The 27412-nt window shown below is 37.0% G+C and overlaps 1 protein-coding gene across 3 annotated transcripts in view; it reads right to left on the bottom strand.

Moving 5' to 3' along the window:
* MICU1 (mitochondrial calcium uptake 1) overlaps positions 1-27412 on the bottom strand; it is a 204393-nt gene that overhangs the window by 56081 nt on the left and 120900 nt on the right. For all 3 annotated transcript variants that reach the window (XM_079137084.1, XM_079137086.1, XM_079137085.1), the window contains 2 exons: positions 14378-14460; positions 12523-12720 (listed from right to left, as the gene is read on the bottom strand). In XM_079137084.1, coding sequence (XP_078993210.1) covers positions 12523-12720; positions 14378-14460 — 281 coding nt within the window. The remainder of the gene's footprint in view (positions 1-12522; positions 12721-14377; positions 14461-27412) is intronic.

The raw sequence follows: 27412 nt of genomic DNA, 5'->3' as shown, positions 1-27412 counted from the left end.
ATATCATGAGAGTACAATCACATCTGAAGTAAAAAAGGAATCTGTTGGCTTTTAAATACACTGTCAATGTTCACAGTGGGAATTTCTCAAATTGGATACAAAATATTACAGAAAAAATAAACTACAAGGTACTTTCACAAATGAATACTAAATTTCAAAATGATCTTGACATTTTCCTCAAATCGAGGGAATAAATTATAAGCACAGAAACTAAAACACCATAAAGTGACATTAGTTTAAAATGCCCAAATTTGCTGACACTAAGAGCAGCAATAAACCATGGTGTACAGCATAATAGTGACTAAACCTCTACCCACTAGGGTGGGAACCAGGAACACTGGGGATTTAAGGGAACCTTCCTCGTCAATTCAGAAGCTACCTGGGAGGACCATTTCTCAAGATGGAAGGGGCTGGGCCTGGACTATAACAAGCACTTGGAAAGTCTGGATCCTAAGAAATGTAGCTGGGTATGTCTGATGATGCAAAGGGAAACTAGTGACATATAGTGCTAAAATCCTACCAAGAAGCAAGTGTCCCCTTCCTTCTGGGAGGGAAGGGGAGGCAGAGTCACCATTCAAAGGTAATGAAACATGGGGGAGGACAGCAGTGAGCCTGAACAGTACCAGCTAGTACAGAAAGGCAATGACGCATCCAAATGAAAACCACCATTGGGTAGAAAGAGTAACCATTGGGCAAGGGAGGGATGGTACAGGTGCATGAGATAGCAGTACTGGAGCTAGGATGCCAACACAATGGTCTTGGCACAGCCCCCCTAAGGCCACATTTACACCCTGGGGAAGGTAGTGAAACATGTCACATCTGAGATTAGGTTATACGAGAAGGTGCTTCACGGGGGCCACACGCTTTCTCTGCTCTGAGAAAAGTTAGCTGCTATGTCACAAGAGCCTGATAAAGACCTCCACAGAGTGAAGAACTGAAGTCTCTTGCCTTGAGCCATGTGAGCAAGCTTGGAAGAGGATCTTCTAGCTTAGCCAAGTTTTGAGTGAACTGCAGTTCTGGCTGATCTCTTGATTAGGAGAGACAGAATAATCTAGCTAATGTTGCTTCTAGATTAGAAATTATGTTTGTTTGAAGTTATTAAGTTTTAGTTTCTTTTTAAAAGATTTTTTTTGTAGTTGTAGATGGACACAATACCTTTATTTTATTTATTTATCTTTATGTGGTGCTGAGGATCAAACCCAGGACCTCATGAGTGCTAGGCAAACACTCGATCACTGAGCTACAACCCCAGCCCCTAGAGTAATTTCTTAAACAGTAACATTTAACTAATACAGAGTTGTAGTGCTCCAGTTTCAGAGAAAAAGATGTTAAAAATTGCCATGCTTTCTACATGAAGAACCACTAGAGACAGAACAGCAATGTCCACTAGTGGTGACATCAATATCAGAGCTGGAGTCATAGCATCAGCCACATTACCTTGGATAGGAGGAGCTGTTAAATTTTAAATTAAACCTACTAATTTTAATTTATCCCACACAGCATTTTATGAGAGAGAGAGAGAGAGAGAGAGAGAGAGAGAGAGAGAGAGAAATAACCACCACTATCACAAAATCACCAAATAGATAATGGTGATACTTCCAAAACTACTTTTTTTGGTTACCAGAAATTGAATCAAGGGGGACTTAATCACTGAGCAAAACCCCAGGCCTCTACAATTTTTTTAAAAAATTTTGAGACAAGGTCTCTCTTGCTAAATTGCTTAGGGCCTAAGTTGTTTAGGCTGGCTTTGAACTTTCGATCCTCCTGCCTCAACCTCCTGAGCCACTGGGATTACAGGCATGTGCCACTGCACCTGGCTCCAAAACTTCTTGGTTTGCTTCTGGCCAACTTTAATAGCACAGAAAATTAATGAAAGCCATTCACTACTAAAAGAACAGTAGCATATTAATATCCATAGTAGTGATAAGAGCAACATCTTACATTAATGATTCTATATGTGATGTTCAATAAAGTAACCAATTCTACTCCTGTACTCAAGGAAACAACTTCAGTTTCTTCCTTAATATCTTATGTATTTATTATTTACTTTAGAGAGAGATGTTGCTTTGTGCTCAGGTTGGCCTTGAACTCCTGGGCTCAAGCAATCCTCCTGCTTCAGCTTCCCCAGGAGATGGAAACACAGGCACACACCATTATGCCTAGCTCTTCTTTTATTTCTGATATCATGCTCCATAATACAGCTACATGGAAATTTGAAAAATATTTTATCAAAACATCCCTCTGACTGATACCTTCCAGCACATTTAATTCAATATACCTCATTTGGATTCTGTTCAAACTTGGGAAACTTGGGATTAAAAAAATCTAATCAACATAATGACTGTGAAGTTGGCAATTTTCTAGAGGTCTTTCAAACTTTAGCAGTTACAAATCTGCAAAGCTATCAAGAATGGACAGAGATGGCAGGAAGTACGGGTCACTGATTCCTCCTTCACTTCTTCTAATAATGAGAGAAGCACAGGAGATACCACCAGTCTCTGGGAAGACGCTCTGTGGACCAGTGCAATAGTCCACACCAAAATGACAAATGAGTGGCCACCATGAATGAGCAAGTGAGCAAATGCTCTGATATGTGTCAGCTACTGCCCTGGGTACTTTCTTATCTGAGAAGACCTCTTTACCAATGTGTGAGGATGGGATTATCTCAATTCTATATAACCATTAAGAATCCCAAGGTCACAGAGGTAAAATGCATTCAGATCCATTTAAAAATAGAAATAACATTATCGTATACTGATTATACTTTTGAACAAATATTTGTTGTGCACCTACTCTATGTTAAACATGGTCCATGGTTCACCTTGTCCAAGGTGAACAAACCAGACAGTTCAGTCTCATGAACCTTTTGATAGAGGAAAGGATTGATTTTAAATAGAGTGTCCAGTGAGGGTTGCTTTAAGAACGTGACATCGAAGCAGAAAATACTTCCTATAGCCTCTTTAAAGCTTTCTCTCATGCCAGTACCATCAGTTTCCTTGTTCCTTTTCTTGTGTTACACCTCTCCAGTTGGACACGAGGGTGATCTGGCTGACACCCATCCAGAAGCTCCTCTTACTCTCTTCTATACAGTATTAAATACAAGGCCCACATTCTGTCCCGGGCTTTCTTTTCTTCAGGTAAATATGGTCATTGAGTGAGCTTACCACTTTGCATCCACAGACACCCTTATGCTGTAATCCCACATCTGTATTTTCAATTGTATTACTAGTCTGAATGCCAAATCCATATATCCAACTGCTTCCAGGAGACGTCTCATAAATACCTTAAACTCAAAACATCCCAAACAGAACTCTTTTTAAAAACCCACTTCTTCTATGTTCTCTATCTCAGTGAATGACATCATCTCTCTCGTACCAACTGCCAAATCTTGAAGAACCTTTCATTTACTATGTCTCAAACCAATCCCTCTCTCTCTTTCTCTCTCCTTTTCCCTAAGCCTACCTTACTATTTTCTCCTTGTACAAACCCAATATCTATCTAATAGGTTTTCCCTCTTTGCTGATCTAGTGTTGCTAGAGTGATCGTTCTAAATACCCCAATCTGAGCGTATTACTTCCTTCTTTAAACCTTTTAATGGTTCTCTATCTAGGTTTTAGGATCAAGTGTCTACACTCTCTAGTGTAACATACAAAGCACTTCAGACCTGGCTGCTGCCTTCTGTTTTTGTTTTCTTTCCTCCCTTCTTTGAGCCTATTTTTCCCCCTAGAATGCAGATTTTCCTTCTATTCTGCACAGATCTCTCTCATGCTAAGAAATGACCGAAGTAGTTCTTATTTCATTAGTCCAAACCTTAATAAGAAAAAACATTCATGCTAATGCTGTGGTAGACTGATGTAAAACAAATAAGGGAAGTGTGGGTAGAGAGGGAGAAAAACCATTCAATAACATAAACAATGAGAAATCAAAGAGACTTAATGGATAATCATTTCTGTGCCATTAAGTGAATTCAGAAGATAATAACCTGATGTAATATATGACCCTCTAAAGTGGCATTTGTTCAGAGTGTGAACTCAACAGGCAGTATGTAATGCATTATTTATTCACAAATTATTGCCAAGCTGGCTCTGGTTGCTAACACACAGTCTAGACTCCCCAGGCTCCTCTAAAGCTCTAGAACAGACCAGAGGCTAAAGCTATTCTTTAAAAATCCTTGAAAATCTAAAGACTAATTCTGAAAGGCAAATGCAGATAAAGATGGCTGTAAGAGGGATAAAAATAAAAAAGACCTACTCAGATACCCTCAACATTAGTTTTTACAAACTTCCTCATTCTGAGTTTGATTGAGAGACCTATAGTTCTGCTTATTTGCCCAGCCAAGTCTTACAGAAACCTAGAGAAAGTTTCTTTTCTTTGATTTCCCCACTAATTTTCATCTGTTTTTTTAATGATTTCTGTAGAGCTGACTTTGAGGGCACAGGGTCCCTTTACCAACATGAGAATACCTAAAGGATACATCAATTCAAGCCTGCTCTAGGACAAACTTGATAAGAAGGGTCATTTTTCTCTATCATTCTCTCCTGGCTTCAGTCCCAGAGTTTCTCAGTGCTCCCTGGCCTATTCTCATCTTCTCTACACTGGAGCAAGGAACAAATGAAAATTAGCCATACTATTCTTTAGATAGAATGAATTTCATAGTTGGGGTTGACTCACATAATGCCACTTCTGGGACAAGGCCCCTGAGTTGTCCCCTGTCCTTTTACTTCAGAGACTGGTGTATATGTTCCAGTTTATACTTTCACTGTATTACACATGTATCTCTACCACTGTGCATTATGTATAATACTGTGCAAGAATTTCTGGTTCATTGTCTTACTGTTAAAAGTTTCCTGGGGCGCAGCAATGTTTTGTTCATCTTTGTTATCTTGACCATGTAGCACAGTTCCTAGTAAGTTAGTAGTTAAGAGCCAGACTGAGATGAATCAAGTCCCAGTCCATGTTTAGTATGTGTGACTTGGGCAAATTACTTAACCTCTGTGTGCCTCAGTTTGTTTGTTAAATGTGGGTAATGAAACTACCATTCTTGTAGTGTTGGGGATAAAATGAAACAATGTACATCTAGCACCTGAACTATACCTGGTTCACAGTAAATTCTCAAGAAATGTTAGCTGGTATTTTTATTATGCAGTATGTACTCAAATTTGTTCAAATGCTTGAGACTGCTACACATCTGTGTCTATTTGCTGCAGGTACAATAATATGTTCAGATTAAATACTGGTCTGTAAATCTGCAATAATCTTCCTTTATATTACTTTCCATTTTACTGTATTGCATTTTAACTTTATTGAAAACTATATATCCTGCTGTATGTGAGACTAGAAAGTCAACTATCGCTGCATTCTGAATTCCAAATAAACCACCTATAAATATTAAAAAACTGGCACAGAGCTCATTCATTGAAAGCTCCTGTGTTCTAAAAAATGGTTGCTAAGAATATTTGATTGATAGACTGGGGAAAAGTTTCCCCTAGAGAAAGATCAAATCCTCATGATTCATTTATAAGTTTTTTTTTTTCCCTGTGGCCAGTTTAAAATGAACTTAGAATGTAACATTAAGATAATTGATGAGAGGAAAATCCTGGAAACTCCCAAGTATTACAAAGTTATCACTAGTGTGTCATTGACTTTGGATTTGCAAAGTTATCTGAAAATCAAAGAAAATTATCATCCCTACCCAGTTTTATGTACTTTAATTATCAATCTGAAAGGCCAGATTCAGAAGCACTAAGATCTCTTGAGAATCATGGCCACACTAGGCACACCTGTAGTCCAGTTACTCAAGAGATTAGGTCAGAAGGACCACTTGAGCTTAGGAGTTCAAGGTCAACCTGTGCAACATAGCAAGAGCCTATCTCAAAAAAGAAAATAACATTCTTATTCTATTATCTTTATATGTACATACTTATTTTTTATAAAAATAATGATCCGTTCTTTAAAAAGACTATAAGGTTGTATGGATCATGTTACTGATCTGTTTTCTTAATTTTTAGTAAACTTAGGCACAAAAATAGATTATTTTAAATAAGTAAGAATTAAAAATACTTTCCATATATTTGGAATAATGACACAGCTGAGGAGGTAAGAGTTTCCTGGGGGAAATGGGAGTAGCTATATCAGAGTTCTAATTTTCCTGTTTCCCCATTACTTGTAATACTATTTTAACTATCTAAATTTCTGGTAAAAGCAATTGATGCCTTTTTTTCTCTCCCCTTTTTTATATTTAGGAAAATAACTGTTTATGGTATTTCCTCCACCAGTTTTATAAGGGCAAAGCAGTTTATAGGAAAAAATGTACTAGTAAAATCAATTTGTTTTTGTAATCAAATATAAAAGTTGCAGTTTACTACAGTGAAGGTTATTATTATTATCTTAATAGGTTTTTTCTTTAAAAAAACCTTTAAACATATACTTGGTTTGTTAAAGTTAAAAATACCTAAAAGAGACACGCACCATTTAGTAAACCCTTCTATTAATTTCTGGAAAATTCTAGCTAAAAACATCTTAGGATGGAACAAGAAACTAAATTTATTGCTGTCTACATTCTGCTTTGTAGAGGCAAAAGTAGAAGAATCAAACAAAAGCAAATTCTGTTTTACTCCTTGTATTTAATTAATTGAGTGAACTCTCAGCACTGAGTTCACATAATGGAGTCCTTTTCCCAGAAAACAAATGACAAAACTGGGCTATGAGGACTCCCAGAGTGTTCCAGTTCCAAGCAGGTATTTGGTTAAAAGGCTTCTGTGCCTTCTTGGCTCCTTTACCATAACCTTTTGGTTAGCACAGGAGTTGAGGTCTGTTCTTTACTGTGGGTCTCTACATCAGGGCAAGGCAGATTTAATTCTGCTTCAGCACTAAATTTAAGGAGATGGGTACAAAGATGTCCACTTGATAATTTAAAAAGTAGGGGATTCTAGAATCTCCTTGGGCCCTTTGAAATCATCTAGTTATAGTTACAAGTTTTTAAAAAGCTCCTTAATATTTAACTTAAATTAACCTTCTTAGGCTGTGGATGCAACTCATTGGTAAAGCAGCTGGTTAGCATGCATGAGGCCCTGGGTTCAATCCCCATCATCGCAAAAAAAGTAAAGAATTAAATCGACCCTCTTATTTTTGCTCTGCTCTTATTGACAGATGAGAAAAATTAGCACAGTTCTTTATAGCTCCCTTTTATTGTTCATCCTGATTGAACAAATTCAGTTAACTTCAATATTTTTTTTTTTTAAGACTGGGAATATAGGACAATCATTATTCTTTGAATCATATATAATTTACTTTCAGATAATTAATCCTTAATGCCTTCTTAAAATGTGGCAATTTGGTTATGCAGTCAGCTTATGGACCCCAACTTATTTTTTAGTTTCTTTGTTGTATATTCTAGAATTAGATTTTTTTGGTATAAATTAGTTTTTACTTTCCTTTGACATGACAGTTCCTTTTCCCCCTTCTTGCTGCAAATTAAAATTAACCATAATCTTTCTATTATCTTTCATTTTTGATTGACATCTTACTTGCTATAATCTTAAAGAAACCAATGAATATATTAACTGGAATTAGACTTGGTACCTGTCTCCGAGGCACTCAATTCAGTAGTTCTTCATAGACTTAGATGGAATTCTTAACCTCAAGTGTTTTAAAAATTAATCTTGTATTATTTTTTAAAAAATATTTTTGTTAGTTGTACATGAACACAATACCTTTATTTAATTTATTTATTTATATGCAGTGCCGAGTATCAAATCCAGGGCCTCACACATGCTAGGCAAGTGCTCTACCACAGAGCTATAGCCCCCAGTCCCTTGTCTTGGATTCTTCAATCATTCCTTCACGTTCATGTTATTTTGAGTTCTCATATTTGGTAGAAAAAGACAAATATGATCTGAACTAAGTTTTTTACTTTTAGTCTGAGATGAAGGTTTCTATGGCTGATTTTTTTGGGACTCAAAAAAATAAAATGCTTGATCTTCAGGGACAGAAGAAGACCAAATTTCTTGGATACCTATAGTCTGTCTTTTCCCAGTTCCTTTGCCACTCATATGACCAAGAAAAAATATACTGTTCTTTTGTGTTTGTAAGATGTTACCCAAACTAGCTGCTTAATTACTTTTAATCATGGGAATCCTTAGCTTATTTTAAAAAATGTTTTAATGCTCCTAACTATAAAGAGAAGAAATAGTTCAATCTAAAAGGCAGTGTGGAACACATGTGAGTTGGAATCATGGCTCTACCATATACTTGTTCTGTGACTTTCACCTCTTTGAGCTTCAGTTTCTACATCTGGATCATGGGTACAATACCATTAAACATGATAGGATTGATGATAAAATGAAGAAGGTATGTAAGATATGTAAAGTGCCTGGATTATAGTAGGCACTCAATAAATGTTAACAGACTCTTCCTTCTTCCTTGTTGCCTCTGGATTATATTTGATAAACAGCATTCTCTTCACTCTCAAAGCTACTTGCTGAGAACAAGAAACACTAAATGGAACAATAAATCTTCTTGATCTGAAATTTTAAAGTAGATAAGTAATGAAATAAAAATAGTAAAGAGAGGGCTGGGGAGATAGCTCAGTTGGTAGAGTGCTTGCCTTGCAAGCACAAGGCCCTGGTTTCGATCCCCAGCACAGCAAAAAAAAAAAAAAAAAAAAAAAAAAAAGTAAAGATATAAAAACAACAGCTTATAAAATTCATATAAAAGATACAAGATCACTTATTAATCATTCCCATTTTCCTCTTAGCTGTGAGGATGAGATTAAATTTCACACTCAGTGAAGGAATAAACCACTCAAACTCTGTAAAGTGAAGTTAAAAGTGTTTTATAAAAATGAAAATTGCTGCCATTTCCGGATTTTTTTTTTTTAATTCAGAAAACACTTTCAAAATCATGACCTATTTAGGTGTCTACTATATGTCTAATGCCATGGCAGAGGGAGCATACCAAAAAAAAAGGGGGAAAGGTATATTACATACCAGATGGTGCATTAATGTGACAGGGCTGCCATAGCAAAATTCAACACACACAGTGGCTTAAACAACAGAAATTAGTTTTCTCACAGTGCTAGAGGGTGTAAGTCTAAGAACTATGCGCCCGCAAGGTTAGTTTCCTCTGAGGCTTTTTTCTTGACTTACAAATGGTTCCTGAGTGCTTCTCCACATGACAGCCTTTCCATGCACTTGTCACCTGTTCTCTTTGAGGGTCCGAATTGTCTCTTCTTAACAAAGACACCAGGGAGATTGGATTAGGGCCCACCTAATGTCCTCCTTTTAACTATCACGCCCTATCTCAAACAGTGATATTTTGAGATACCAGTGGTTAGGGTTTTAATATATGTATTTTGGAGGGATACAGTTCAGCCCATGATAAAATATCTCCTAATTTAACCATTGCAGTTTTATGAAATAGTGAGGCTCTGAGAGAAAAAAATAATGCATCAAATGTCACATAGCCAGTAAGTGATTGAGGCAAAAATTTAACCAAGACCTTATTAGCACCAAAACTGATGCTCTTTCTTCTATTCACACTTCTTCAAAGGAATACAAAGCTAGTTGGGAAGACTCAGTGCTGATTGAAGACATTTTAAATAAGAGGGCTAATAAGACATTTTAAAACAGAGGCACTTACTCACTGGACCTGTGTCATTATATTGAAAAGAGGGATTCAGTATTAATGACCATTTGTAGAACATTTACTATATGTTACATTGGGTTCTTTCACAAAAATGTCTACTGTCACCACACGTGAGGAGCTGCTGACTTGTCAACAGGACCAATCTTGGTACATCTTGGCCCAAAGTGTATAAATAATCCTAAATCAATGTCAAATGCAAGAGAGCTTTTTAGAATAAGTATCTTAGATAGGACTACTTTTATGTTTCTTTTCTTCTGCATTTGGGTGTGGGTTATATGCAGGGACATATGCATGAAGTCCTTAATCTGCTTTATAATTTTTTGCCCCACTGGCAATCTACACAACATGTAGGTAGACTTTCTTCTCTATAGCTTTGGATGAAAGTCCCAAGTCTGTCTTTGGAGTTCCACTTGTACTTCCAGGAATGAGTACTAGGTTAGGCTATGGTCAGGCTGGCACCTGCTCAGTTCTAGGATGACCATGTATTGTTCTTTAAAGTTGTTAAAAGTACCTTCTTACTTTGTGCTTTACTCTCATTTTATGGATCCATATTCTGTGTTAAACTGTAACTATATAATTTTTTTAAAAATTTATGTTTCCAGATTACACTGATGTTTCCAAAGAAGACAAGTCTGGGTATGCATAGTAGGGACCCAGGCACTAGTACATACAACTCTTACACAATAGTTATTGGATGAGGCCTACTTCTTTCTTCTACACTCTAAGAAGTATATTGGAATATTCCTGTTAAGAATGCAAACATCACAAAGGTGAGCACAAGGCATATATATGTATTACATAACGTAATACAAATATGTAATAAATGTAGTTTTGTTTTATCATCTTTAGTATATTTTATATATAAAACATCCCAAATTCAATATAAAACAGTGAACAAAATCAAATTCACTGCCTAAGAAGTATCCATTTTCCCTAGAATGAAAATATGTTGAGCATCCCTAATCCAAAAATCAAAAATCCAGAGTGTTCCAAAATCTGAAGCTTTTATAAGCACAAGTGGAAAATTCCACACCTGATCTTATTTGATGAGCTGTAGTTAAAACACAGGTGCACTAAGAAAACTGTATAAAATTACCTTCGGGTCATGTATATGAGATGGATATAAAACATACGAATTTCTTGTGTAGACTGGGTTCCTTCCCCTAGATATCTCAATATTTACATATGCAAATATTCTCAAATGCAAAAATAACAAATAAATAAAAACAAATTCAAAATCTAAAATATGTTTGGTCCTAAACATTTTCAATAAGGGATACTCAACCTGTGCTAACCTTAACATTTACAAATAAAGTTCTAGAATACCAATCTTCATTAAATGCATCATTCTCCATTCTGTGAGGTTCTATTTTGAACTCCATCATCTGCAACTGTTTATGGTGGCAAGATAATTAGCCAGAAACATTATACTGTGGTTTTATTTTATGTACAACTAAAAAAAGCAAAATATAACTAACTTGTAATGGAGGGTATTATGATTAAATTTCTGGTTAACTGAGAGCTGACTAGACAATAACTTTGCTTCAATTACTGCTGAAATCTCTGAATGCAGGAGAGAAAAGTTTCTGAAATTCAAACACTAGCCACTTTTGCTAATGCTTACTTGGCCTTGTGCTTTGTGCTAGCAGTGCTAAGGGAGTTTGAATAGGAAAGCTATAACACTTTTTCAGTGTGGTAAAAATTTATTGACCTTTTACTATATGTACAGTTCTTGCCAATTATTATAGGGGTTTCAAGAGCCTCCACCAGAAGCTTGGCATAAATTGCAGAAATCCATTACTTTGTTTTCTGAGGTAAATTCTATGAATATTAATTACATCATTTTAAAAAGTACAAAAGCATATTTCAAAGTTTGATCTGATTTTTAACATTATTCATCCTGCTTTTCTCCTAGATTATGAATATCAAATAGCATTCTTATGGATAATTGAAATTCACTTGCAATATTTTTTCAAACTGTCTCAACTGAATCAAGTGCATGGAAACATGGAATAGTATATCAGAATTTGGGAGGGTAGTGAGTGAGCAGAGAAGTATAAACATGAAGTATAAACATGTTTAAAACTGAAGTAGCATATTTTCATGTGCTTTTAGTTATAGTATTTAATGTTTTGAAATTCCAAATACTATTAAAGTAAGGCATATGCTCAAAAAAGGTTGAAAAACAATAATGTAATATAATTTTAATAAAACTCAAGAATTTAGAGAATTTTGTCTCCAGACAAAAGTACATATCGATGGCATTTGATGAATATTTTCAGTGGAAACATTAGCCATTTAATCTCAAACATACCTAATTCAACAACTATACATGTAGATAATGGCAATGCCCTTAGAATGTGGTGCCTAGAAACGGAAGAGTATGACTGTTTAAACTCTGAGTGGAAAAGTAAGCTTGTAAATCACCACAGTAAGACAGTTTGCAACTTTGATCACATATATTTTTATTCTATACTCTGTGGTTCTAGCTGTTAATTACCTTTGCAAACTTTCATAGATCTATTTATCATCCCCGCCCCATCTCTACCTTCTGGTGCCTTCCACAGAATAAACAAAACTGGAGATACATGCTCAGGGTGAGACTCCCTTTGACCCCTCAGTGCCTTTTTCCTCAAGCAGGGTATCCAAAGACAATGATTTAGACTTTTTGATTTTCAGTTCTAGAACCACATTACTCCATGATATTTTCAAAGAATACGTACTTTCCTATTGGCTGTTGGTCTGTAGCTCACTGATTAGGTTCAAATCAATCAGCTGGAGACAGACTGAAAGAATACCTATAATACAGGCCCCCCTAACCCAGTGGCTCTACATGGATATGGGAGGGATCTATCCTAAAGTCCAAGAAATACCTACCTCTAGCTTCAAAACATCATGCTGAAGTTTACGCTGAAATTCAAGGAAGTTTTTGATGGTCAGTTTCCCCTTGAGATCAGCTCCAAAAAAATAGGTTGTGAGTGCCGAACATAAGCCAGACTTGAGAGTGTTACCAGTAGTAGGACGATCTCTGTGACGCATACCCATGCTGGTTTGAGAGCGAATGATGCTCTGAACCTAAAGCAGAATCAAATCCCCATCCAGAGAAACTTTATGAAAGTGGAAAAGTATAGAAAAGAACAATTTTGTTTACTATGTGCCTGAACCATTCAACCACTTTTAATGTATACAACAATCTTGTGAGGTGACTCCTATTATCATCTTTCTTTTGTAGATGAGGAAATCGAGACACAGAGAGTTAAATAACTTGTTCAATGTCAAGTGGCTAACAAGTAGCAGAACCAGAATTCTAACACAGGCAGCCTGACACCTTAATAATTTGGACATTTCTCAGAAAAATTTTCCTCCATAAAAGAGCATTTGGTTTTTGGGGGGCTCACTCGCACAAACAGGACATCATAAACTTTACAACTATACCTTCCATATCTCAGGAGACTTTTCCTCCTCTTCCTTCTCCTTTCCTTCCCATTCCTTCTTCTTTCCTACTGGGGATTAGGACCCAGGGGTGCTCTACCACTGAGTCACAGCCCTAGCCCTTTTTATTATTATTATTATTTTTTATTTTGAGACAGGGTCTTGCTAAGTTGCTGAGGCTAGCCTTGAACCTGGGGTCCCCCGCCTCAGCTTCCCAAGTTGCTGAGATTACAGGTGTGAGCCACGGTGCCTGGCAAATTCTGAACATCCAAGAAAACACTTATTACAATGACACATGAAACAGAAAGGTGATATGAAATAATACGCTAAGAAGATAATGGAAATTCGTTCAATCTTTGAGAAAGATTAATTTTGGAACCAGCAAAAGCGGCTTACCTATGTAAATAAATTTTTAAAGCAAGTCTATAGGCCCATGCAGTGGCACACAACTATAATCCCAGAAATTTTGGAGGCTGAGGCAGGGGGATTCCAAGTCAGAGGCCAGCCTCAGCAACTTGAAGAGACACTGTCTCAAAATAAAAATTGAAAAGGGCTTGAAATATAGCTCAATGGTAGAGCATTAATAAAACTCAAGAATTTAGAGAATTTTTTGTTTCAGACAAAAGTACATATAGAAGGCATCTGATGAATGTTTTGAGTAGGAACATTAGTCATTTAATTTCAAACAAACCTAATTCAACAAATATACATGTAGATAACAGTAATGTCTTTAGAAAGTGGACAATATTTCTTATACTTACAGGACTACTGTAAGGATGAGAGATAAAGTATGTAGGTGTTCCTAAACAGTTTTCCAAAGAAAACTCATTCAACAAACAACAGCCATTATTACCATTTTGATTAGACATTTAATCATAATATACAGATTTAAACATAAATCCATCACTACTTTTGGATTTAAAAAATAATTAAAGCTGAGATTACTTTGTTAAATTCTTTATTAAACCTAATGTACATGAGGGCCGGGGTTGTGGCTCAGCGCTTGCCTAGCATGTGTGAGGTACTGGGTTTGATTCTCAGCACCATGTATAAATAAATGAATAAAGTTAATGTTCATTAATAACAACAAAACAAAACAAAACAAAAACCAAAAGACAAATGCACATGAAAACGTGTTTTAAATATTAATTACTTATTGTCTATTTTTTTTTTTTCTTTTTTGTGGTGCTGGGGATCAAACCAAGGGCTTTGCACATGCTAGGCTAGTACTCTACCACTGAACTACAATTCCCAGTACCAAATAATAATGTACTTCAAGGAGCTACCCAGAATAACTTGCCTGCTCAAACTCCTCCATGTCTACTTCTCCATCTCCATTCAAGTCAAACATCTTGAAGGCAATTTCAAAATTTCTCTGAGGAGCTGCAAGTAGAAAAGCAGAAAGGAAGGCAGAGAAGGAGGAAAAAATATTTAGAAGGTACTGATAAAAAAATAATAAATCATTTAAGAAAAATAAATGGTTAAACACTGAAATATAATATCCATGTCAGAAAGTAACACAGAGGCTTGTGAGGCTGAGGCAGGAGGATCACAAGTTTGAAGCCAGCCTCAGCAACTTAGCAAGACCCTAAGCAACTCAGTGAGACCCTGTCTCTTAATAAAATAAAATAAATAAAAAAACGGGCTGGAGATATGGCTCAGTGGTTAAGTGCCCCCGGGTTCAATCCCCAGTACTGGGGAAAAAAAGGAGATTGACCAGAGTTTATCTAGATGAACCTTCCAGTAAAACCCCTTAAAACTAAGAATCACTGCACCCAGTAAAGATAGTAATTGTTAATCTTTGTGTTTCAAAGCTTTTTCTTAAATATTTCATCTTTGCTTTTTAGACACCATCCTCTTAGCTGTACAATCTTCCAATTTTTTTCTTTTGGATGCTGGGAGTTGAAATCAGATCTTCAGGCATGCTACGCATATATTCTACTACTACTGAAGCTGTATGGTGTTATTGCTTAGTTGCTTAAATTGAGAATTTATTTATTTGTGCAAGAAAGTCTGTCTAGGGTGACACAAACTGCTGCAAAGCAACAAGGTGAAAAGTCTAGGTCTTTGTTTTGCCTTTAAAACAAGCTAACTTTCTCCCTTTTTTTTTTTTTTTTTTTCCCAGAGCTGGGGTATTGAACCCAGGGTCTTGTGCTTTCAAGGCAAGCACTCTAGCAACTGAGCTATAGTCCCAGCCCCTCTGTTGTTCTTTCTAGTCTATCCACTGTAAGTACAACCAGGAGTTGTGGACATGTTATTTGGACAACAGGAATTTCAAGTTCTTATAGTACTTTACTCACTGCCACTATAGTCTGTGATAGGGCAGAACAACATACTGTAAGCTATTTCAATCATGTCAGTGTATACACAAATTACTGAGTAAAGTATCTTTAAATGTTAAAATTAACCTGAAGTTAAAAACACAAAATACAAACATGCAAAGCCTGACAAGATAGAACATATTTTCTTTCCATTACATGAATGATGAAAACTTTTCAATACTTATTTAATGTTCTGGATCAATCAAAGTAAAATAAATATACTTTACATACTGCAATAATACAACTTTAACAGTCTTCCTCCCTTTACCATGCTAAATGTTCTGGTAAACAGGACTAAGTTGTTGACTTCCTTACTTTGGTACTTCCAGTTTATATAGCTTTAGAGAATAAGCCAAAATGAATACCCTATATATCTTAATACCATTAAATTAAATTTTCAGTTAATATTATTTTTACTAAAAACTGTAAAGATGTAGACTAAAAAAAAGATGAATGAGCTTTGTACATTATGCATAACTATACAGCATCCATAAAACTATCTTGCTCATGAATTTGTCAATAGCATCTTCTGGATTTAAATTCCATTTTCATATAGCCAGCCAGCTAAGCTGGTAAGTTCCTGGGTTTTGGTTGCCTAAGTGAAACGTGTCTGTCAGCTTTATTTCCTGTTGACTTCCAACAGATTTGCTCTTCATTGGGCCACAACCACAATTGCTAGGAAGGATATAGCTGAGAGAATTAAATTTTTGTCTATTTATTGCCACTTCTCATGTTTTTCCTACCTTTATAAATGTAACCTGTTAATCAAAAGTTACTATGTGCCAAGCATTGAGCTAGATAATTTCAAGTTGTCTATCATGTGATTTTGTACTCTCAATCCTGGAAGTTTTTATTTCTTTATTTTTTAAGCAGGGGGAAAGTGAAGCTCAAGGCTCAAAATCACGCAGCTAATATGTGGAAAAAATGGGAACAGAACTTAGAACAACACTGACTGCAAAGTCTACAAAAACATCTCATTATGCTTCAGGACCTCTGTGTGATATGAATACAGAAATCTTATCATAATAAACACTCTTGATGTAGACATTTTTTGACTTAAAAAGACAACAACAAAACATGAGTAAGTGGTTGCAAAAGCTGAGAGTTTCAAGTTGTTCCTTGCAAGGAGATAATTGATATCAAAGGCACAGCATATAATGTTCACTAATTAATTGGCCATACTAATTGGAGACCCATAGACAACATTAGACTCTCAAATAGGTTTGTCATGTCTTTCAAAATTCCAAATATGAATCTCTTTATCAGTGTATACTCTCCTATTCTTTCCTCCAGTCTGACACTTGGCTCACTTCACTCATATATTATTTGCCTAGTCTCTGCAGATACCTGAGCTAGTAACAGCAGAAAATATGAAGCCACTGAAGATTTTAGATGGGACAGTGCCATAATGAGGCCTTTATATAAAGGACTTCTCTTGGTACATGTGAAGGGTAAGTTGCAAAAGAAAAGCCAGCTTCAGTGGAGATTATAGAAGCTCTTGTAAATACTGAAATGTGAACTGAGATGATGGTGGTGGTGGTAATGAAGAGGAATTTCAAAACAAATTTGAAATGTCTTAAGAAGACAGAAGTTATATAACCTAATGATTAGTTAGCTGTGATGGGTTGAGAGTGAAAAGGGATGACAGCATAACTGGCTGAGATCCTGGGTAGCTTGCATGTCATTTACCAAGAAATAAATAGAGGTAAAATGTCTGAAAAACATAATAGTTCAGATGGGATATGCTGAATTCAAGGGGTCCACAGCATATGAAAGAAATACGAATCGAAGGTTAGAAGAAAGAGGATAAAGCTGGAAGTTACTGACATATATATAGCAAGCTGTGAATAACGTGAAATGAAGTTACCCAAAGAGAACTGAGGGGTTAGGAAAGGGTAATGTGCAGGAAGAAGGCAACATTTAAGGTGCAGGGAAAAGGAAAAGCAGTGATATAGCATTACAACACCAGGAGGCATACAGTTCAAGTTAACAGAAACAGAAAAAAAAAAAAAAAATTACTGAGAACCAAGTCAAAATGTTTCCCACACAGGAATCAGAGCAGCATTCCCATATCTTAAGCCCACCGATGACACAGGTTATGCAGGGTGTTTAAAATTTGATGTAAGCTGGGTGTGGTGGCCCAGGCCTATAATCCCAGCAGCTCCAGAGGCTGAGGCAGGAGCATCACAAGTTCAAAGCCAGCTTCAGCAATTTAGCAAGAGATCCTGTCTCAAAAAGTAAAAAAGGCTGGGGATGTGGCTCAGTGGTTAAATGCCCCTGGGTTCAATCCCCAATACCAAAAACAAAAACAAAAATAAGTAAAATTTGAGCTTATCATAATCTTTTATGTCTAGGGTCCTGTGAGTTCTACAAGGCATGTGCCCTGATCATTTAAATTACTTGGTCATTCTAGCAAGTCATAGTTAATATCTCCTTCTATAGCTAAGGTTAAATGAATTTTACTGAACAAAGCATACCCTGTACTGCCCAACATTTCTATCTTTTTTGCTTCTTTCAGATTGCGTGCTGTATGAGGAGCTACTCTTACATGCTTATTAATGTAATGTGAGGACAGTCTAGAAGCTGTCTCCTGTGCTCTGGTCTCTGCTAAGGCAAGTTGAATGGCAACCTTGAACATTCTCATTAAGGTGTCACCAGTCTGTGAAGGAAGGTCCTCCAGAAAGTGCTCACTTAACATATTCACTCTTCACTTCCTGATCACGTCAAAGCAGATGAGACAGACAAGACCAAAACCAGCTTGTCTGAAGTGCAATACACTATACAGAATATGCTTTTGGATAATTCTCTTGTTAAGTGTCCTTGTTTCCCTCTAAATGTAGGTTTCAGGATAATTTTTAAATCTAGTTATTCTGGAAAGTTGAGAGTATCATTGGTTTATGTGAACTCATAAAAGTTCTGAGAAATCCTTCTGAATTCTGAGGTTCTTACAGAGTGAACAGTGCGGCTTCCCCCTACTAAAAACAGTAATAATCTACTTTCCACACAATTTCCAATGGTCTTACCATAATTTGGAAATGATTAAAATTTACATGATAATTTTTGCTACTAGGATGCAGAGCTACATTAGGTCTGTTAAGAGTCCTTTTTTATATTATTCAACCACTAACAATATCTCTGGACTTTACTGAAGCACAATTTTTCTACTTTGCTTTAGTAATAAGAAAAAAAAGAGCATATTTTTCTATGTGTAGTAAGTCAAATAATCAGACAGCAACAACACAAATTGTTCTGAAACTTTCAAGTCTGTTTTACTGGCTGTCCTTTACTAGAAAATGCACAGGGCTAGAACTCTAATCTTGCTCTTCCAACAATACAATGAGTCATTTGCTGCTATAAATTCTTTTTGGAAGTACTGACAGAATGATGAAAAAATGGATAGATTACGTTCTGAAAAACATTCAGATTATGTTCTGATTATGTTTTTCTTTCTGTTGGTTTGATTCTTTAACCAAAAATTCTTACTTGTATTCACTCCTATTTTAAAATATCCTGTTGGATAAATGAGGTAATTAATAGGTAGCAATGGAGAATTCTGCATTAGGAAAAACTTTAGATTATGATCCTCCATTTGGTGATTTACCTTTCTACTGATTTTATATGGGTGATCACACAGCTTCTGATTATTTCACAAATAAGTCACCACTTTGGAGACTTAAGGACTGTTGATGATATTAAACAAGCAGAGCCTAAACCTACTCTTTGTAGTGCCTACAAATTGTTGTAGTCTAATTTTCTAAAGAGGGGGAAAAAAAACCACATTTGTTTTGTTCCCTATATGATGGCCCACTGAATAAATACAAACTATTATCATGTCTCTATGACTAAGTCTTCTCAGAATCTGCTTTCAGATCAACATGCTAACAGCCCTCCTTAGGGGTATATTTATATATTTACTTATTTATTTGGCACTGGAGATTGAACTCAGGACCGAGTACATGCTAGGCAAGTGTTTTACCCTCTGGGGCACTTTAAATGGCCAATGTCTTCTCTAAGTGTAATATCCTAGTTAACTCTGGACATGATGTGCTTTCTAGAACAGGATTGCATTTTTGCAGAATAATGAACTGGCATTAATATATAATGTCCTCGTGTCCTGCTTTCTACATAACATTCAGGTCAGGGGTTGGGAGAGAAAACCCTTTAAGATTTGATTTTTAAAAATGTCCCTTCCTCAATTTTTCTGAATGCTTCAAGATATGACAGTTACGTGCATCTGGAGGAAATTTTTCTTTCCTTCACACAGAGTTGGGAGAAAGTTCCCATGGTCCAATGTGTTGTGGTACAGCATTTCCTTAAGATGACTTAGCTGCAGAATAATGAAAATATCCTAAGCACTCAAGCAATAGCAGACTGATTTTCTTTTCACTGACCTAGATTGCCTGTTGATATCTGATTTCATTCCTGGTACTAACTATTTCATAGATACTCTGATAATCTATTAGGCTTTTCTGAACTTTCAAAAGCAGCATCTCTGCTGGAAGTGGCCAGTGGGAGGGATCTGTTGGTGGGAGAAGCAGGATTGCTGCCTTTGCTTTGCAGAGCTTGTAGGACTTCAAAGGCCTAGAACCCTGTCTGGTTCTCTGAACAGCGCTTCAGATTTACTCATATCCAGGACACAGTTCATGTACTCTTCCCTAATTCTGAAGTAAAACAGAAAGAGGGCAGTCATCTGGGGGAGCCTCCAGGTCCTTTCAGCCATGAAGGCAAAGAAAGTGCCCTCATTCTTAAACTCAGCTGGGTCCAGCTGTAGCCTCAATAACTTGCTGAGTGGCCAGAAGCTGGTGGCTAGGGGATCTTGTTGGTTGGCTCTTTGTCAGTCACCTTTTGGTCAAGGTTTGCTTCTGTACCTTCTGTCTACATTGCTAGTGGTGCTGAGAGGAAGTTTGGGCTCCAACACCACTGCAGGGGCTATAGATAAACTACACCTAAGAATGCCTCATCCCAATGGTCACCTGCCCTGAGGCCTGAGGCAGAAAGGAAGTTGAAAGAGGATATTAACCAAACCATCCAGATGGTTATTCAGGACTTATACTATATTATAACTATACATTATTGTTTTAGTCAGCATTTTCACTGCTGTGACTAAAGGATCCAACCAGAACAACTGGAGAGGAGAAAAAGTTTATTTGAAGGCTCATGGTTTCAGAGGACATAGTCCATAGAAGGCAGGTTCTATTCCTTGGGCCTCGAGGTGAGGCAGAACATCATGGCGGAAGAGTGTGGCAAAGGGAAGCAGCTCACATAATGATCAAAAAGCAGAGAAGGACACTCCACTCTCCAGATAAAAAACGTACTCCATAGCCACACCTCTAATTCACCACTTCCTCCAGCCATACCTGACCTTCCTCCACCTATCACTCTGTTAATCCCATTGGGGATTAATTTACTGATCAGTTTTAGGCTCTCACAACCTAATCATTTTCCCTCTGAACCCTCTCACATTGTCTCACCCGTGAGATTTTGGGGGACACCTCACATTCAAACCATAGCAATTATAATTATACTGTCAATAAAGCAGTACCTGCTCTCAAAAAATATATATTATATATTATATTATACTGATATTGCTTAGAAGCCAGGAGCCAGCCTCTAAGGAAGAGATGGAGGCCATGAAAGTGTTGGTCCAGGAGCTTCTGAGGAGGATGGACATGGTGGACAGTCACGCTCTTGCCTAGTGTTCTGATTCTATAGTTGTCAAGTGAAGGAGGTCACTACAGGGAAACAGATGGGGCTAGTTGAGTACTTCTAGTCAGGCGAGGCTAATTGCTGGACCATGGCTGCACATCCTGCTGTGCACAGTGCCAGTGCTCAGGTCACCTATTATGGATTCATTATTTCAAGGTTAGTACTCAAGTCCCATTTGGAGACATGGATTGGACACCATGTATTGACTGAGTTCATTACTTGCAAAGCAGTCTTACCACTGACCAGCAAGCTGTCAGATCCTGACTGGATCCACACCTTGTACTTATGGGTATCTTTTCCAAGGCCAGAAATGACCCAGTACAACTGGCTAAACCACCCTGCCCAGTCAGTGCTCTGGGCTCATATCTTCTCTGCCACTGATTGTTAAGGAAGAAAGTCTGCCAGAAGGAAGAGCCTGTTCTCCAGTTGCAACCTTTGTGTTCCTAAACTGTGGTGAGCTGGAGGACTTTCAGATCTCTCCCCAGAAGCTGATGAAAGACATACAGTTTTGGGTGGGATGCTTGAAAAAAAAAAAAGTAGGAAACAACTCATCACATTTCCTACAGCCAGATATTTGAGGCTCCCTTTTCTTATGTGAAGACTCAAGAGTTGAAGTCTCCACTATCTTAATTATACAAATAAACCTTTATGCTCATGACCCCAGGCAATTCCCCTTGGGACAGGATGCAGATGACCTGTATGTTCTATAAGGTTCCCAGGCTCAGGTGCTTAAGGATGGTGAGGGATCTGAAGGAACTGTGGGAGCAGAGCTGAGGAGGGTCCAGTGACAGACACAGAGACAGACCTCCTAGTCTTCATGCTGAACTGCTCCAGCCCAGAGATCTGGATTGATACAGCAGACAAGGAGACAGAGAAAGGAAATGTCCCCTTTCTTATGGTTTTGCTTGACAGGCGAGAAAGGACCTTCATGCTTAAAGGATTTCACCAATAGTGTGAGCTCCCTTGAGCCTAGTCTGCCACAGATTCTGCTTTCCTCTTTCCCAACTGGCCCTCCCACCTTTCGCTTTGAGCCCTGAACATTCCAGATGGTCCTGTTGCCATTCATGTCACCTTTACCACCTGATGTAAAGCTTCTGGATTCTGTTCATACAGTGTTTTATGTCACGGAGAGGCCCTGATGCTGACAGTTGCAGTGGCCTGTAGCAGTGGGCCTACCAGGCTGTGAACTGCTGTTACTGACAGTTCTTGACTCTACAGACCCATCTGAAGGAGAAAGTTCAGGAGTTTCCATAGTTTGGGCCTGCTTGCTTGTTTTTCACACTCAGTCACCCTGATGTAAGAGTTTGGTTGCATTTTGGTTTGTGGAGAAGAATGGAGGGAGAGAATGTAGCATTGAGGTTCTATGCTCCCCAAGTCAGCTCCAGAAGTTATGGGTTTTATCCATTCAGCACTGATTACATTGTATCTAAGGCAGTCATTCACCACTGAAAGCTTTGCTCTGGAGCCTTATCTAGTTTAAGCTTAAAAAATAAATTTTCATATTTTCACTTGTGGCCATAAGGTGGTGTGAGGAGTTTAAATTAACTCTAGATTCACAGCTTGATCAATCTTGAAATATTACTCAGAAAAACCTGCCACTGTCTTTCCTTTAATAATTGGGTCTTTTTTTTTTTTTTCCCCCAGTACTGGAGATTAAACCCAGGGGTGCTTTAGCACCAAGACACATTCCTAGCCATTTTTATTTTTTTATTTTGTAGATAGGATCTTGCTAAGTTGTAGAGGCTAGCTTCAAACTTGTGTTCCTCCTGCCTGAGCCTCCCTTGTTGCTGGGTTTATAGGTATGTGCCACTAAGACTGGTTACAATCAGGTCTTTTTGGGTGCTGTTTGATAACTTTAAGGCACAGGGAAAAAAAAGAGAGAAAATGTAAAACAAAACACCCATCTAGATTATAATTGGTTACAGGAGACACTGTGTCATGAAATAAAATTTAAATTAAGTTTCTCTCTTTGGGTTGTGCTAGAATTACAACTAAAAACACTATAACAACTTGACTATGCCACAAGTTTCAGTTTCTTACTATTTAGTGAGTGACTCAAACACAGGTAAATTAATCAAACTATTTCCTGAATGTGTATTTTGCAGCTGTATGACTATATACTCTCATTAAACTATATCAAACAGGGACCAAATTATATAACTGAAAGTGTCTTCTTGTGGTACACCCTGTAATTCAAGCTACTTGGAGGCTGAGGCAGGAGAATCCCAAGTTCAAAGCCAGCCTCAGCAACTTAGCAAGACCACGCCTCAAAATTAAAAATGAAAAGGGCCAAGGATGTAGCTCAGTGGTACAGCATCTCCGAGTTCACTCCCCAGTACGGGGGGGGGGGGGGGGGGGGCGGAGATGATTTTTAAAAATCTGGTTTCCCATGTGATATGCAATTTGAAATGGTAAAGTGATCAGACATTTTCATTGCTAACTTTGAGACTATAGTCTCTGGAAATTTCCTTAGGGAGGAAATAAGACAATAATTTGAAATAAAGTTCCTGGTATGCAAATGTACTCATCTAGTTTTTCTTAGCTTTGCTCTTTTAACATAGAAAAAAATTCCCCTGGTAAAATGATAAATCCTAAACATAAAGAAAAAAACAATCATCAAACATCCAGGAGAAAAACATAATTAGTTATCAGAAAGAGGAAAGTATTGGATTATATCATAATTTTCCATCATACTTGAAAACCACAGAGCAAGTTCTAGAGTTTTGAGGGGAATAATTTGTATTCTAAGAATTTCACAAGAATGAAATCATTATTTACCTATATTAGTAATGAAGATATTCTCAGACATTCAAGGACATTGAAACTGGGTAATCTACATACCATTCCTAATAAAATTTCTCAAGAAACAAAAACAAGTCTGAAGCAAGTGTCAGTAAACACAGACTTACTAGCTAACTGTTTGTTTATATATAATTCTATGGTTACATTTCAGATATAAAAGCAATTAAATAGTTGCAACAGAGAAGTTATGGCCCATAAGACTAAGATATTTGTAAATGTTTTTTTATTTTTTTTGTAATGGTTACTGAACACAGGGGTGCTTTACCACTTAGCTACACCCCACACTCTTTTTATTTTTTATTTTGAGACAGGGTCTCAACAAGTTGCCAAGGCTGGCCTTGAACTTGTGCTTCTCTTTCCTCAGCCTGAGGCCATTTCTTTTTTTTTTGGGGGGGGGGGGGAGGTACCAGGGATTGAATTATTGAATTAGGGGCACTTGACCACTGAGCCACATCCCCAGCCCTATTTTGTATTTTATTTAGAGACAGGGTCTCACTGAGTTGCTTAGTGCCTTGCCATTGCTGAGGCTGGCTTTGAACTCTTGATCCTCCTGCCTCAGCCTCCTGAGCCACTGGGATTACAGCCATGTGCTGGTGCACCTAGCTTCAACTTTTTTTTCCCTTTTCTTTCTTAACAGTCCTGGAGATTGAATCCAGGGTTCCCTGCATGCTAAGAAAGCACTAAAACAGTGACTTTACCACCAGCCCCCTTCCCTCATTTCTAGTTCTACTTTCAGGTACATTTTGAAGAGCCTTCATCCAGTCCCCTCCTTGAACCTTTTTCTAATAATCTGAATTAAATGTGAAGTTTTTAATAGGAAAAAGGCAGAAATTGTTAATGATTATCACTATGACTACAAACAAGATAAAAAGACAGGTTCAAGTGACTAGTTTGAGGAACAAGAAAATAAATGGGAAATTTCAGTCATATTTGGAAGATGTAGAGTAAATAAACACAACTGAGATAGCCTCTTTCTTAAATCTATTGAGAAAACAAAAAAAATATATTTAAAAAAACATAAAAACCCTCATTAAACCAATGATTGGTTGGAACAATTCTGGAAGTTGAAGAATACTGACTTGGTATACAAAGTTGCTTTTTAGTCCTTTATTAAATGATGTGTGTACGCAGGGAGGAAAAAGCAGAAAGAGGGAGGAAAAGTATTTTGAGGGGAACAATAGTTACATATGGGGGTTAAGATGTAATTTTTAAATATACTGATCATTATTTTCATATGCTTACCCCTCCATTAGACTGCAGCTGCTCTAAATGTATTCTTGTCTCTGAACATATGTGTATCTTATTTGCCGACCAAGATGTTAAGTGAAAGAACTAAAGGAAAGACAAATCAGTTTTAGTCCAAATTTTTCTATTTGGACTCATGATTTTCATGTCAAATAGAGAATATCGCTAGGGAAACTATCTGGAGGGGAGTGTGAGAGGAGACAAATATAGATGACCTTTGATAGCTTAGCAAAAAGCTGTCTGTGGATCTGAATTAGCTGAATGAGAGAAGAGGCTCCTCTACCTAAGGAGCCAAGAGGCGCTTTTTTTTTTTTTTTAATTTATTTTTATTGTAAACAAATGGGATACATGTTGTTTCAGTTTGTACATGGAGTAACAGCATACCATTTGCATATTCATATATTTACATAGAGTAATGATGTTTTATTCATTCCGTTATTTTTTCCTTCCTCCCCACCCCTCCCACCTCTCTTTTCCCTCTATACAGTCCCTCCTTCCTCCATTCTTGTCCCCCTCCCACCCCCCATTAAGTGTCATCATCCGCTTATCAGTGAGATCATTCCTCTTTTGGATTTTTGAGATTGGCTTATAAGAGGCGCCTTTTTTATACGCAGACCACTGCATAAACCAGGAAGCTCCCACTGCTACACAGCCTCTGAATGCCTCCCATCCCCATAATTCCAGGGAGAGTTACAGGGCACCCTTCTCATGATCTGTTCCAGCTGTGCATGACCCAACTAAGCACACTTTGCTGCTCAATGACAAGAGGACTAGGACTAGGAATTTTGCTGTTTTTATGCCTATCTTCACTAGACATTATTTTAGATTACTTTTATACTGTATAGTATCAGTGTGTCCATGTTCCTTCTGCACAACAAAGGGGAAAAAGTAATTTCGTTGGATGAAAAATTTCCTGGAAGGCAAAGAATTTAGTCTACTTTGCATTTCACCAAGGACCAGTCTTTTCCCTTTAATTTGTCTTAGTCCAGATCTAAGGGCTTCCTCCCATTAGGGAAAAGAGCCCATGGAAGAAGTAAACCCCATGTGTCTGACTAGTATTCGATCACTGGAAAGCCCAGCAAGCCATGCACAAAACAAAATTATGAACAGGGTTAGTCCTATAAAAGGCTGAAGATGGGTTTCCTGAATGAATTTATACAGCAAGAAGAGAAATGACCCCATCTGCAAGAATAATGTTGTTAGGATAAAACAATGCTCTGTTTCAAATGTTTTCCTCTCTGGAGATGAAACCAGCTGGATTATTTATGTTTTTTACAATAAGCACCAACATAATTATTCTCTTAAATCTATAAGACAATTTCTTTTCATTAGAACCAAAAACAATTAAATATTACTTTATATTTAGTCTAGACTTGGGAGAAAAAAAAAACAATCCATTTGAGCAAGTACTACAGTGATTCATTCCATGGATAAAATAATTACCCTTTAACTTATGTGATTCCTAAATCTAAATTTCAGACCATTTTCTTAACATGAGGCATCTCTCGTGGATTCATATTTATCCAGCTTAAAAGAAACTCTGTGAAAGATGAGTAAGTAAAGGACTGCTGAAGTTAATGAATGGTCAGAGGCCTCATAGAACTAGTTTATCTAATCTGGTCCCACATATCATATTAGATATCCAAAGTATTTGGCCTATGAAGGTATTCTAGGTACATAAATTCATTTATCCACAACTCTATGTCTTTTAGTTTTTTTGCCATAAGAATCTAACATCTTTTCCTTTTAAAAATTTTTGTATACTAGTAAAATGGACTGTTTACCAATAAAATGGACTTACTGGATTCAACAGTGCCAATAAACTAAAACACAACTAACAGATAGGCTTTGCAACCACTAAAAATAAATTTTATGAGATGTTATAAAAGGAAAAGTTTCAAAAAACAGAAGTTTAATAAACTATGCTTGTCACTCCCAACATCTTTCACTACTGCTGTGAATTAGCAGTACTTAAAACAGTCACCATTTTTCATTGTGGTTAAGAACACTTACTAATTAGGAAGGTATTGAAATAATCTAGGTAAGATGTGAGAAGGTCTTGGATAAAGGCAGTATGTACGCTAAAATCAGTGTGTACAGTAAAAAATGATCAGGTCCTGGACCACTTTCAGATAGAATTGATAGGATTTGCCAACAGTTTAGAAATACGAATATTCAGACAATTTGTTAAATGTATATGTATGTATGTTCAAGTGTGTATATACACTCAGACATTTTTCCCAAAATGGAATCATATAACA

This window comes from Sciurus vulgaris (genome assembly GCF_902686455.1).
Source record: "Sciurus vulgaris genome assembly, chromosome: 4".
Classification (NCBI taxonomy): Eukaryota; Metazoa; Chordata; class Mammalia; order Rodentia; family Sciuridae; genus Sciurus; species Sciurus vulgaris.
The sequence above is the reverse complement of the archived record's forward strand: the minus strand, read 5'-3'. Positions and strand labels throughout refer to the sequence as shown.